The sequence below is a fragment of the Bufo bufo genome, chromosome 6 (assembly GCF_905171765.1).
Source record: "Bufo bufo chromosome 6, aBufBuf1.1, whole genome shotgun sequence".
Lineage (NCBI taxonomy): Eukaryota > Metazoa > Chordata > Amphibia > Anura > Bufonidae > Bufo > Bufo bufo.
The window spans coordinates 433,351,699-433,365,981 of NC_053394.1; the positions used below are offsets into that span (position 1 = coordinate 433,351,699).

The 14,283-nt window shown below is 38.5% G+C and overlaps 1 protein-coding gene across 1 annotated transcript in view; it reads left to right on the plus strand.

Annotated features, from left to right (window-relative positions):
* Positions 1-624: 624 nt before the first annotated feature.
* GLP2R (glucagon like peptide 2 receptor) overlaps positions 625-14,283 on the plus strand; it is a 95,895-nt gene continuing 82,236 nt past the window's right edge. Inside the window, exon 1 of the mRNA XM_040437390.1 lies at positions 625-684. Within this exon, the coding sequence (XP_040293324.1) occupies positions 676-684 (9 nt within the window). The 5' untranslated portion in view covers positions 625-675. The remainder of the gene's footprint in view (positions 685-14,283) is intronic.

The window sequence follows — 14,283 nt, forward strand, 5'->3', positions numbered from 1 at the left end:
CTATGTAACTCTCATCCTGTGACCTCCACAAGATCAGCACACTCCTCTCCTGGAATCCTCTGTGCTGCTGTGAGGACCCTGCTCCTTCCACCATATAAGTCTCAGTCTGTGCCCCTGAGTGTTTTTGTATTATTTCAGGTGCAGATGACAGTGGTTGTGCGGTCATCGGTTCACACTGGGCGGTGCGGACTCTCATTATCATCATCCGTGCTGTGTCTACATTTGTCTCCCACTTATTTCAGGTAATAATTTTGACGTTTTTAGCTCTGGTTGCGTCACTGAAGAACTTTTAGACCCTGACGGGAAATCCCAGTGCTGGGCTCTGATTGGATAAAAGTCTGTAGAGAACAGGAACAGGGCGAGCGAGTGTCTGGAGGCTCAGACTGAGTGCACGGGGGCGGCATCTCCCCACACGTCCAGAAAACTTCTATAAACTTGTGTCCAGTCCAGGAATGCGCTCACCCTGGTCCTGTTATTGTGAGAACATTCCGGATACTTGTAAAAGTGTCATCTGTAGGACAGAACACCAGGAGGAACGCGGCCGCTGACGGGGTTAAATATTCACCACACAAGGGAATATTGCAAATTTTTGATTTTGGAACCATGGAAGGATTCAGCGGCGAAACGAAGAAGAGGTGCTACAGGGCGGCGCTGCTCCTAATCATACTGCTGCCCATGGAACAGGTAGGGGGAAGTGTTCACTCGAGTTTCCAATTTTTGAAAAATTATTTTAAAATATTTTATTTTTTAAATAGTTTATTGTTAAACAAAAAATACGACTTAATGGTAAAGGGTTATTTATGAGATGAAAGAGGATGTATATTCCTTCTGTGTCTGCCGCCTGTAAAAAAGATAAGACTTAACATAAATGTCTAATTAAAATTCCAAAGATTTTTTGCTCCCCCCCCAACTTGGATTATTTTTAATACAAAATTTTTAATAAAGAAAATTGCATAGAGTAGAGATAGTACAGATTAATCATAGTATAGATTTTTAATAGTTACATAGACAATTTACATTTTACATTTTAGATGATGAAAATGTTATGTAAAAAGTTTTTAACACTAACAAGAGAACACTAACAATTTAATAATTTATAGATTTCACATTTGTTTAAAATTTTAATTTCGTAGTTTTAATCTTCTATTGAAAAGGATTTGCTAAATATGATAAAAATGCTGATACTTTCTATTACAATTCGATACATTTATTTAAATATATTTGATTTGTATTTAGAACTTTTGAATTTTTACTTAAATTTTTATAGAATATTTCATGTTTACGTAACATTTTTCAAACATTATTTTGCTTTGCTGTGATGATAACATTTCTTGCTCCGTCTGCCCGGCCAAGCTGAGGATCCATGAAGCGCTCTCCTTGTTTCAATGTCAGAGATGTTTTGGTTTTGTGTTGGGAGATGAAAAATGAGCTGCTGACATTAGCCATATGGAAGATTTTCACTGTTCTCTTTTCAGATGTTACTCGGGGTCTGTAAAGTGTTTTTTTTCTTTTCGACGTAGGTAAATCCTGCAGATGTTGATGTGACGGGCCAAGTTCTTCTCTGTCATCCTTTCAAAAATTCCATCAACCCAATATTGAATTTGTCTTAAAGAAAATTCATTAAAAAAAACAACTAAATGTAAAAATTCATTTAAAAAACAGAAAATGTGGGAGAGTTCACCTTGCAATGGAAAATCCCAGATATTGTTTTCATTTTTGTTTAATTTAGGCCTATAAGTGAACCGTCGAGATGTTCTATGTTGTCCACCATATTTAGTTTATGCCATATATTGACATTTACGTGCAACTGGGGCAAAAGTGTTTTTTTTTTTAGGAAGAACCCTTAAGTACCCTAAAAATAAAAAGAATATTGATATATTTATAAGTAATTTAGAGAATATTCTAAGCCCTGACCATGGAGAACATGACATGTCTCTGGACGCACCTTCTCAGGCAAAAGGCTTCCCTGGAATTTCTTGGCAACCAAGGAAAACATGGAAATCCGCTTAGCCTTGTGTCGATTATAGTGCGGACAATTATATTTTTCAGTGTTTTTTAAAGGGGCTTCTCCACCTTTGGATAGAGACAATAATGGCTGATCAACTCTGGTGGTGTGATATGCAATGGGGTTCATATTGTGATCGGCAAACCCAAGTAGGCTCATCCTATAGATGGACCTCGTCTATACAGTTGATGGGGGTGAGAAGATCACATACATATATCTAGAGGAGTCTCAGGAAAGCTTCATCTTACTCCTGGATCCTCCACTGGTAATGAAACAACCCAATAAAATTGAAAATTTTGGCTGCGTTGAATGGCCCTTTCATTTTGCAATGGATTGGCTCCTTGGAATTGGTGGGATTCTGTGATAGGGACCCGTTGTGTGGAAAACACCTTTAAATAACTATGATGTTAGAAAATGAGGCGGGGCTGTGACAACCTGTTATTTTAAGTCAATCTTAAGCGCCTTTAAAGGGGTTAAAATTCTAAGCATTGTGTATGATTGTGACAAAGTATCAGCAGTGATATGATAGAAGGCGAGCTGTGCAGAGTGTTACCTTATAAAGATATCTGCTTTTGGATGGTTATAGCGGTATAGAACAGAGCAGCTACTCTGCCGCCTGCATTCTTAAGTGTGATATATTACAATCCTGCCATCATTCCAAGCCTCAACCCTCCTCCCCCCATCCTGAAATATGAAAAATACCTCATGACAAGAATCAATGAATCTTTCTTTACAACATCAGCTCATCCAATTACAGCAAACATTAGAAACAGATTTCATAGAAAATAAAGCACCTGCCCCTGGAGGAAGATTAACCCATCATAGATTGTGGAGCACTGTACATATTTAACCAAAGTGAATATAGCTACAATAATGATGCTCCTATGTACAAGAATATAACTACTATAATACTGATATGTACAAGAATATAACTACTATAATACTGCCTCCTATGTACAAGAATATAACTACTATAATACTGCCTCCTATGTACAGGAATATAACTACTATAATATTGCCTCCTACGTACAAAAATATAACTACTATAATACTGCTCCTATGTACAAGAATATAACTACTATAATACTGCCTCCTATGTACAAGAATATAACTACTATAATACTGCTCCAATGTACAAGAATATAACTACTATAATACTGCCTCCTATGTACAAGAATAGTACTACTATAATACTGCTCCTATGTACAAGAATATAACTACTATAATACTGCCTCCTATGTACAAGAATATATCTACTATAATACTGCTCCTATGTACAAGAATATAACTACTATAATACTGCTCCTATGTACAAGAATATAACTACTATAATACTGCTCCTATGTACAAGAATATAACTACTATAATACTGCCTCCTATGTACAAGAATATAACTACTATAATACTGCTCCAATGTACAAGAATATAACTACTATAATACTGCCTCCTATGTACAAGAATAGTACTACTATAATACTGCTCCTATGTACAAGAATATAACTACTATAATACTGCCTCCTATGTACAAGAATATATCTACTATAATACTGCTCCTATGTACAAGAATATAACTACTATAATACTGCTCCTATGTACAAGAATATAACTACTATAATACTGCTCCTATGTACAAGAATATAACTACTATAATACTGCTCCTATGTACAAGAATATAACTACTATAATACTGCTCCTATGTACAAGAATATAACTACTATAATACTGCCTCCTATGTACAAGAATATAACTACTATAATACTGCTCCTATGTACAAGAATATACCTACTATAATACTGCTCCTATGTACAAGAATATAACTACTATAATACTGCCTCCTATGTACAGGAATATAACTACTATAATACTGCTCCTGTGTACAAGAATATAATTACTATTATACTGCCTCCTATGTACAAGAATATAACTACTATAATTCTGCTCCTATGTACAAGAATATAACTACTATAATACTGCTCCTATGTACAAGAATATAACTACTATAATACTGCCTCCTATGTGCAAGAATGTAACTGCTATAATACTGCTCCTATGTACAAGAATATAACTACTATAATACTGCCTCCTATGTACAAGAATATAACTACTATAATAATGCCTCTATATACAAGAATATAACTACTATAATACTGCCTCCTATGTACAAGAATATAACTACTATAATATTGCCTCTATATACAAGAATATAACTACTATAATACTGCCTCCTATGTACAAGAATATAATTACTATTATACTGCCTCCTATGTACAAAAATATAACTTCTATAATACTACCTCCTATGTACAAGAATATAACTACTATAATACTGCCTCCTATGTACAAGAATATAACTACTATAATATTACCTCCTATGTACAAGAATAAAATTACTATAATACTGCTTCCTATGTACAAGAATATAACTACTGTAATACTGCTCCTATGTACAAGAATATAACTACTATAATACTGCCTCCTACATACAAGAATATAACTACTATAATACTGCTCCTATGTACAAGAATATAACTACTATAATACTGCTCCTATGTACAAGAATATAACTGCTATAATACTGCCTCCTATGTGCAAGAATATAACTACTATAATACTGCTCCTATGTACAAGAATATAACTACTATAATACTGCTCCTATGTGCAAGAATATAACTACTATAAAACTGCTCCTATGTACAAGAATATAACTACTATAATACTGCCCCCTATGTACAAGAATATAACTACTATAATACTGCCTCCTATGTACAAGAATATAACTACTATAATACTGCCTCCTATGTACAAGAATATAACTACTATAATACTGCTCCTATGTACAGGAATATAACTACTATAATACTGCTCCTATGTACAAGTATATAACTACTATAATACTGCCTCCTATGTACAAGAATATAACTACTGTAATACTGCTCCTATGTACAAGAATATAACTACTATAATACTGCTCCTATGTACAGGAATATATCTACTATAATACTGCCTCCTATGTACAAGAATATAACTACTATAAAACTGCTCCTATGTACAAGAATATAACTACTATAATACTGCTCCTATGTACAAGAATATAACTACTATAATACTGCTCCTATGTACAAGAATATAACTACTGTAATAGTGCCCCAAATGTACAAGAATATTACATCTGTTTTTACGCCGTCCTGTAGAAGATCATGTATAATTCTGTCTCTATGCATTAGATTAGATGTGTTAGTTGGACCTTCATGTATATCCGTGTTGTCTCCTTAGTAATAATAACACTATAATAACTTGACCTTTGTGTCCTGGACTGTCTGGTCTCATCTCATCACATTTCTGCACCAGTCTGCGGTCATCACGTACACAGCTCTGTTGTCAGTAGTTTCTGAGGGAGCTGTTGAGTTTCTATGTTGGGAAGGAGATTCCAGTGTTCATTGTTGGGTTTGGCCTCTCAGATCAGGTCATTTGTTATGGATGTCCACAGAATGTGGTGTGGGGGTCATTGGACATTACATCATGAGAGATCAAAGTGTATGTTGTGGTGGAGGTCCCATTGTTTTACTTTATATTGTCTACTTTTGCCATTGTCCTGGTCTTTGGTCTTTTGTCCATGTACCTTTCTTCTACCTAGTAGCCTGAGTATGAACATCATCCTCCTCCAGTGGCTGAATTGATTATCGAAGTGGATAGTGGATCCAATGACACATTGGTCCTCCGTGATATTTATCTCAGGCACTTTTGGTATAGGTTCTTAAGAGAGCACAGGAAGCAGTCACTACACGTGTTATCATCCCTGTGGTGGAGATGGCCATAGACATAAAAAGTCATGTGACTTCCGTAATACAGTAAGTCAGAGGAGATAGGTGAGGCACCATCAACACATCAGGATGCAATGTAAGGCAAAGAGAAATTTAGAAGGTGTATTCTTTGAGATGCAGCTTCACACTGCTCTTCCTTGCCTCCTTCTTGTAAGAGAAGGTTGGAAATCATTTATCACAAGCAGGAGGCAGGGGAGACAGGCTGAAGCTACATCACATATTGTAGAAATACCCTGCAGTGTGATTTTGGTACCAGCAGTTTAGCACATGCCTTTAGATAGGCAGATCAAGTGCAGTGTGATGAGAATCCTCCACCTCTGTCTTTACAAAGCCAAAGGCATGGAGAGAAATGTATGCTACATAAAGGGAACCATAACAGAGTGGAAGAATGAGCCAAGTGGTACGCAATCCATAAAAGGCAATCCATAAAAGGCGTACACATGAACCCTACTTTATTCGTCAGTAATAGCGTATACAGCACTATATAGGCTAAATAATATAATAGTTGGCGTGCTTCTTTAAGTTTGAGCCTCATGGACCTTTTTCCAGTTTCAAACCTATGTACAATAAGGCATCACTAGATGAATTACCAGTTGTGGGATTCATGTTAAAGGTCTAGTAGCTGGAGGGTTAAGTAAGATCCAAGATGGGGCAGATAGAGAAGACGCATAAGCAGACTACTTAGAGATGTGATATCTGGCAAGCTTTCCAAAGCAAAAATGCTTCATTGCGGGTGGTAAGACGTCAGCCGTGATTGGAGGGGAAACAGTATTTACTAACAAAAGGTCAGATAGAATTTCTGTGCTCGCTGCTACACCAGGCACCAAAGAGCAGAACATGTCCGGATTATAAACATACGGCAGAGCTAATAACGATCTTAATCACCCAGGAACTTCCATTGGAGACACTTAGAGGAGGCACCAAGTGGTACTGCAGAAGACTGGAGCTTATCTTCTACTCCCGCTCTTACACTGAAGCAGTGATAAATTTTTTATGTCTTGGATATGAATGTTTTTGTCTTTCATGGTACGGATTTGATTTGGTTACTAATCATGGATGCTCGAGACGCCCTATCATGTAGACTAGTCTCCATCAGTGCCTAATCTGAGCCTGGGACAGTTAAAAACTTCACTCACATGACCAGGTCACTGCATTTTAACCAAGATGCCTGGAAGTCCCATAATAAGGGGACCTTTGGTACCCACCTATTGACAGTTCATCAGAGGCAGACGTTCTAAGGGTTGGTTGGACACTGTCGGCATGTTAGATTTCAATAAGCTTGACCCTTTTTTTCCTTGTGGGATCAGGCTTTCTTTCTCCAGGGACAAATATTCACTAGCCCCGTTTTGAAAAAAACTTCACTAATGCTATAGAATGACTAATTGGCTTGCCCCAATGGCACACAACACCTTTATATACACTCCTCTAATCTGATATTGACTTAGTCTGTTCTGCCCAAACTTGTCTTCTCAACCAGGCATGAATTATAGGGAGGTAGAATGAGAAGGCCTTTGGGCAAAAGAGCTGTTAATCCAACAATTGTCCTTTATGTATGGCCTGCATAAGTCTCTGTTGATAGTCATGGATCTTTGCAGTGTAACCACAGCATCATCTACAATGGTTTTGTATGTGTTTCATGGTCTCTAGGATGGTTGTAATTGCTTATGGTGGACCAATGACCTTATTTGACAATCGTGAATATCAAGTCTGATAGGAGACCATATGGTGTGTAGGTGTCAATTATCACTAAAATTGTTAGACAACAGACACAGGAGTGAGGGGGGCTCATGGAAAGATTAAATTATGTTCCTTGGCACCCAGAACAGAAGGGCCTGATGTTTGTTCACTACTTGGACCCCCTACAGGTAAATTTAATAAAGGGTCCTATACAGGTTCCCACCACCTAATAGCAAAATTGTGGGACTAACCAGGACTCAGCCCCACTCTGTCAAAAGGCCATATAGCAGCTCTATGGTCACAACATGTAAATCTCTCATTTACTTGAGTAAAGTTAGTAGATGAGGGCAAGAGTCAGAGCCAAAATGCTCTGATGGTTTCATGGGACATGTAACCATCTCTGGAGTATTGAGGCCAAGGACTCCTTAGACACAACATCCGTAGCCTGGTCTGTGCCACTCTGATTGTTGCAGCAGCAGACTTCAACATTTTTGTATTGTAATAGAAGCCATTAGGGGTTGTCATCCAGCAGCTGTCGCCCATGTAAAAGGCTAACAAGAGCATCTTTTGGACTAGTGTTTCTAGTTTATGGGGCCTACTGTAGGGCCCATGGAGAAAGCGGGCCCCCGATCAGATTGGCTCCATTCCTTATTTTCATTGGTTGGGGGGACTCGAGTAGCAATCTTCTCTCCACAAGATCCTACAATGTTGACAACCGGTGGTCAACCCAAGGATTGCGAAAAGGAAAAGCAAGCACCAGGTGTACTAGTCTCAGGTGGTTAACAGTCTAGTAGCTATTGAACCTTCACCTCTATGTATGTATCTTCTTCGACAAGATAAATAGTACAGCAGACTTCTCAAACATTCACTATGAGTAAGGATCAGGAGACCTGAAATGCATCCGACATTCCCATCTGGTTTGTTGTTCTTATGGCTAGACCTAAAAGGTTGAATCATTTCTTTTCTTGCCCATGTTCCTCAAGATTTATAACCCTTGCCATGCAAGTCTTCTTTATTGGTAAGCTGAGCTGTTCTGTTTCCACTCCAGTCCTGATGGACAGTATTATGAACCAGTGATGTCACCATATCTTCTTCTTGTCCTGCTTCTGCTAAGGAATACAGTTAAGGACAACAGGAAATGCACTAGTTCCTGGGCATTTGGTCCAATTTCGTAAGAAGAGAGCGTCACTGTACAACATCACAGGTTCTCCTTTTTCACTACTACGGAAAATGACTCTCAAGGTCTATTCCTGGCAACGCTGAGCAGCGACTACTTGCCAGAAACATAAATTTATGGCAGATATCTCATGAACATGTCCTTCAAGGAAACCTGATGACTCTAGGAGGATGCCACAAGAAACTTGGCTAATTATTTTTACGTAATAGAGGGAAATAATACAAAAAGTACTCACTGAGATGAACACAGGTCATGTGGGCCATCATGTATAAGTTCCTACCCTGTAGGACTTCATCCAAATGGATGTGTGGGAGATTCTTCTGCGAGCAAGCACCTGATGTTGCAGTTGAACATCTTCATTAATGTAAGTTTTGTCATATAAAATTCAGTGTGTGATGCTTTACTTTCTCAAGCCTAGTGCTGTCTTTTCCTCAGGGACCCTGACAGCTGGAGATCCAATCTGCAAGATTCCCTGACAGCAGTATTGTCCCCTATAAACCCATACCCCCACTGGCAGCAGTATAGTCCCCATATGTCTCACCACTTTTGGGGACTTGAAGGATAGAAGCAGTGAGGCTGAAGCTGGAGAGGAAGAGCTTCTTCTGCAGTTCTGGTAGAAGCTAGAATCTAGTGTGTAAAAGGAGGCCTGTTGTGATGTCATTGCTCACATGTCGCCGATAGTCAGGTGGTTCTAGGCTATATAAGAAAAGCGTTTAAGTGCTTCCTTTAGTCCAAATGTGGCTGTGTGGGTTAGGGATTAAGGTTGAGGTTTAAGAGTAAGTGCGTTATGGTCAGTATTAGGATTAGGGTTAGTATCAGTGTTAGGCCGAGCTCACACGAACGTGTGTGACCCGTGCCCGTGCTGCGGCCTGCAAATTATATACAAGAAGATGTATAATTATATACAAGAAGATGCAAATAGCTATTGTATATAGTTTATATTGCTCCCAATAGTAATAACTCCCCACTATAGTGCTCACAGTAGTAATAATTCCCCTTTATATTGCTCCCAATAGTAATAACTCTCCTCTATAGTGCTCCCAGTAGTAATAACTCCCCTCTATAGTGCTCCCAGTAGTAATAACTCCCCTCTATAGTGCTCCCAGTACTAATATAGCTCCATTATAGTAAGACAATATGAGGCCAATGGGTTCTGATGAATCCTTGAATCTCCTGCAGAGAGAAGCGGACACGCCCCACCAACATGTATTTTATAAACTACAGAAGATGTGAACGTCAGAGATTTATATATCTACAGCGACACATCAAATATGTCTGCATATACTGTATGCTGATATAACCTGGGTATCTCCTGTATATAGTTATATATGTATAGCTGGTTATACATCTTCTTGTACACTGCTCAAAAAAATAAAGGGAACACTTAAACAACACAATGTAACTCCAAGTCAATCACACTTCTGTAAAATCAAACTGTCCACTTAGGAAGCAACACTGAGTGACAATCAATGTCACATGCTGTTGTGCAAATGGGATAGACAACAGGTGGAAATTATAGGCAATTAGCAAGACACCCCTAATAAAGGAGTGGCTCTGCAGGTGGTGACAACAGACCATTTCTTAGTTCCTATGCTTCCTGGCTGATGTTTTGGTCACTTTTGAATGCTGGCGGTGCTTTCACTCTAGTGGTAGCATGAGACGGAGTCTACAACCCACACAAGTGGCTCAGGTAGTGCAGCTTATCCAGGATCAATGCGAGCTGTGGTAAGAAGGTTTGCTGTGTCTGTCAGCGTAGTGTCCAGAGCATGGAGGCGCTACCAGGAGACAGGCCAGTACATCAGGAGACGTGGAGGAGGCCGTAGGAGGGCAACAACCCAGCAGCAGGACAGCTACCTCCGCCTTTGTGCAAGGAGGAACAGGAGGAGCACTGCCAGAGCCCTGCAAAATGACCTCCAGCAGGCCACAAATGTGCATGTGTCTGCTCAAATGGTCAGAAACAGACTCCATGAGGGTGATATGAGGGCCCGACGTCCACAGGTGGGGGTTGTGCTTACAGCCCAACACCGTGCAGGACGTTTGGCATTTGCCAGAGAACACCAAGATTGGCAAATTCGCCACTGGCGCCCTGTGCTCTTCACAGATGAAAGCAGGTTCACACTGAGCACATGTGACAGACGTGACAGAGTCTGGAGACGCCGTGGAGAACGTTCTGCTGCCTGCAACATCCTCCAGCATGACCGGTTTGGCATTGGGTCAGTAATGGTGTGGGGTGGCATTTCTTTGGAGGGCCGCACAGCCCTCCATGTGCTCGCCAGAGGTAGCCTGACTGCCATTAGGTACCGAGAGGAGATCCTGAGACCCCTTGTGAGACCATATGCTGGTGCGGTTGGCCCTGGGTTCCTCCTAATGCAAGACAATGCTAGACCTCATGTGGCTGGAGTGTGTCAGCAGTTCCTGCAAGACGAAGGCATTGATGCTATGGACTGGCCCGCCCGTTCCCCAGACCTGAATCCAATTGAGCACATCTGGGACATCATGTCTCGCTCTATCCACCAACGTCACGTTGCACCACAGACTGTCCAGGAGTTGGCAGATGCTTTAGTCCAGGTCTGGGAGGAGATCCCTCAGGAGACCGTCCGCCACCTCATCAGGAGCATGCACAGGCATTGTAGGGAGGTCATACAGGCACGTGGAGGCCACACACACTACTGAGCCTCATTTTGACTTGTTTTAAGGACATTACATCAAAGTTGGATCAGCCTGTAGTGTGTTTTTCCACTTTAATTTTGAGGGTGACTCCAAATCCAGACCTCCATGGGTTGAAAAATTTGATTTCCATTTTTTTTTTTTTTTGTGTGATTTTGTTGTCAGCACATTCAACTATGTAAAGAACAAAGTATTTCAGAAGAATATTTAATTAATTCAGATCTAGGATGTGTTATTTTTGTGTTCCCTTTATTTTTTTGAGCAGTGTATATAGTGATATGGACCATGCTGGTATAACCTGGGTATCTCCTGTATATAATTATATATGTACAGCTGGTATAAGTTATACATCTTCTTGTATATAGTGATATGGACCATGCTGGTATAACCTGGGTATCTCCTGTATATAATTATATATGTACAGCTGGTATAAGTTATACATCTTCTTGTATATAGTGATATGGACCATGCTGGTATAACCTGGGTATCTCCTGTATATAATTATATATGTACAGCTGGTATAAGTTATACATCTTCTTGTATATAGTGATATGGACCATGCAGGTATAACCTGGGTATCTCCTGTATATAATTATATATGTACAGCTGGTATAAGTTATACATCCTCTTGTATACAGTAATATGGAGCATGATGGTATAACCTGGGCATCTCCTGTATATAATTATATATGTACAGCTGGTATAAGTTATAAATCTTCTTGTATATAGTGATATGGAGCATGCTTGTATAACCTGGGTATCTCCTGTATATAATTATATATGTACAGCTGGTATAAGTTATACATCTTCTTGTATATAGTGATATGGACCATGCTGGTATAACCTGGGTATCTCCTGTATATAATTATATATGTACAGCTGGTATAAGTTATACATCTTCTTGTATATAGTGATATGGATCATGCTGGTATAACCTGGGCATCTCCTGTATATAATTATATATGTACAGCTGGTATAAGTTATACATCTTCTTGTATATAGTGATATGGACCATGCTGGTATAGCCTGGGTATCTCCTGTATATAATTATATATGTAGTCGGTATAAGTTATACATCTTCTTGTATAAAGTGATACAGACAATGCTGATGATATAACCTGGGCATCTCCTGTATATAATTATATATGTACAGCTCGTATAAGTTATACATCTTCTTGTATATAGTGATAAGGACCATGCTGGTATAACCTGGGCATCTCCTGTATATAATTATATATGTAGTCGGTATAAGTTATACATCTTCTTGTATATAGTGATATGGACCTTGCTGGTATAACCTGGGCATCTCCTGTATATAATTATATATGTACAGCTGGTATAAGTTATACATCTTCTTGTACATAGTGATATATAGACCATGCTGGTATAACCTGGGTATCTCCAGTATATAATTATATATGTACAGCTGGTATAAGTTATACATCTTCTTGTACATAGTGATATATAGACCATACTGGTATAACCTGGGTATCTCCTGTATATAATTGTATATGTACAGCTGGTATAAGTTATACATCTTCTTGTATATAGTGATATGGAGCATGCTGGTATAACCTGGGTATCTCCTGTATATAATTATATATGTACAGCTGGTATAAGTTATACATCTTCTTGTATACAGTGATATGGACCATGCTGGTATAACCTGGGCATCTCCAGTATATAATTATATATGTACAGCTGGTATAAGTTATACATCTTCTTGTATATAGTGATATGGAGCATGCTGGTATAACCTGGGTATCTCCTGTATATAATTATATATGTACAGCTGGTATATGTTATACATCTTCTTGTATATAGTGATAAGGACCATGCTGGTATAACCTGGGTATCTCCTGTATATAATTATATATGTACAGCTGGTATAAGTTATACATCTTCTTGTATATAGTGATATGGACCATGCTGGTATAACCTGGGAATCTCCTGTATATAATTATATATGTACAGCTGGTATAAGTTATACATCTTCTTGTATATAGTGATATGGACCATGCTGGTATAACCTGGGCATCTCCTGTATATAATTATATATGTAGTCGGTATAAGTTATACATCTTCTTGTATATAGTGATATGGACCTTGCTGGTATAACCTGGGCATCTCCTGTATATAATTATATATGTACAGCTGGTATAAGTTATACATCTTCTTGTACATAGTGATATATAGACCATGCTGGTATAACCTGGGTATCTCCAGTATATAATTATATATGTACAGCTGGTATAAGTTATACATCTTCTTGTACATAGTGATATATAGACCATACTGGTATAACCTGGGTATCTCCTGTATATAATTGTATATGTACAGCTGGTATAAGTTATACATCTTCTTGTATATAGTGATATGGAGCATGCTGGTATAACCTGGGTATCTCCTGTATATAATTATATATGTACAGCTGGTATAAGTTATACATCTTCTTGTATACAGTGATATGGACCATGCTGGTATAACCTGGGCATCTCCAGTATATAATTATATATGTACAGCTGGTATAAGTTATACATCTTCTTGTATATAGTGATATGGAGCATGCTGGTATAACCTGGGTATCTCCTGTATATAATTATATATGTACAGCTGGTATATGTTATACATCTTCTTGTATATAGTGATAAGGACCATGCTGGTATAACCTGGGTATCTCCTGTATATAATTATATATGTACAGCTGGTATAAGTTATACATCTTCTTGTATATAGTGATATGGACCATGCTGGTATAACCTGGGAATCTCCTGTATATAATTATATATGTACAGCTGGTATAAGTTATACATCTTCTTGTATATAGTGATATGGACCATGCTGGTATAACCTGGGTATCTCCTGTATATAATTATATATGTACAGCTGGTATAAGTTATACATCTTCTTGTATATAGTGATATGGACCATGCTGG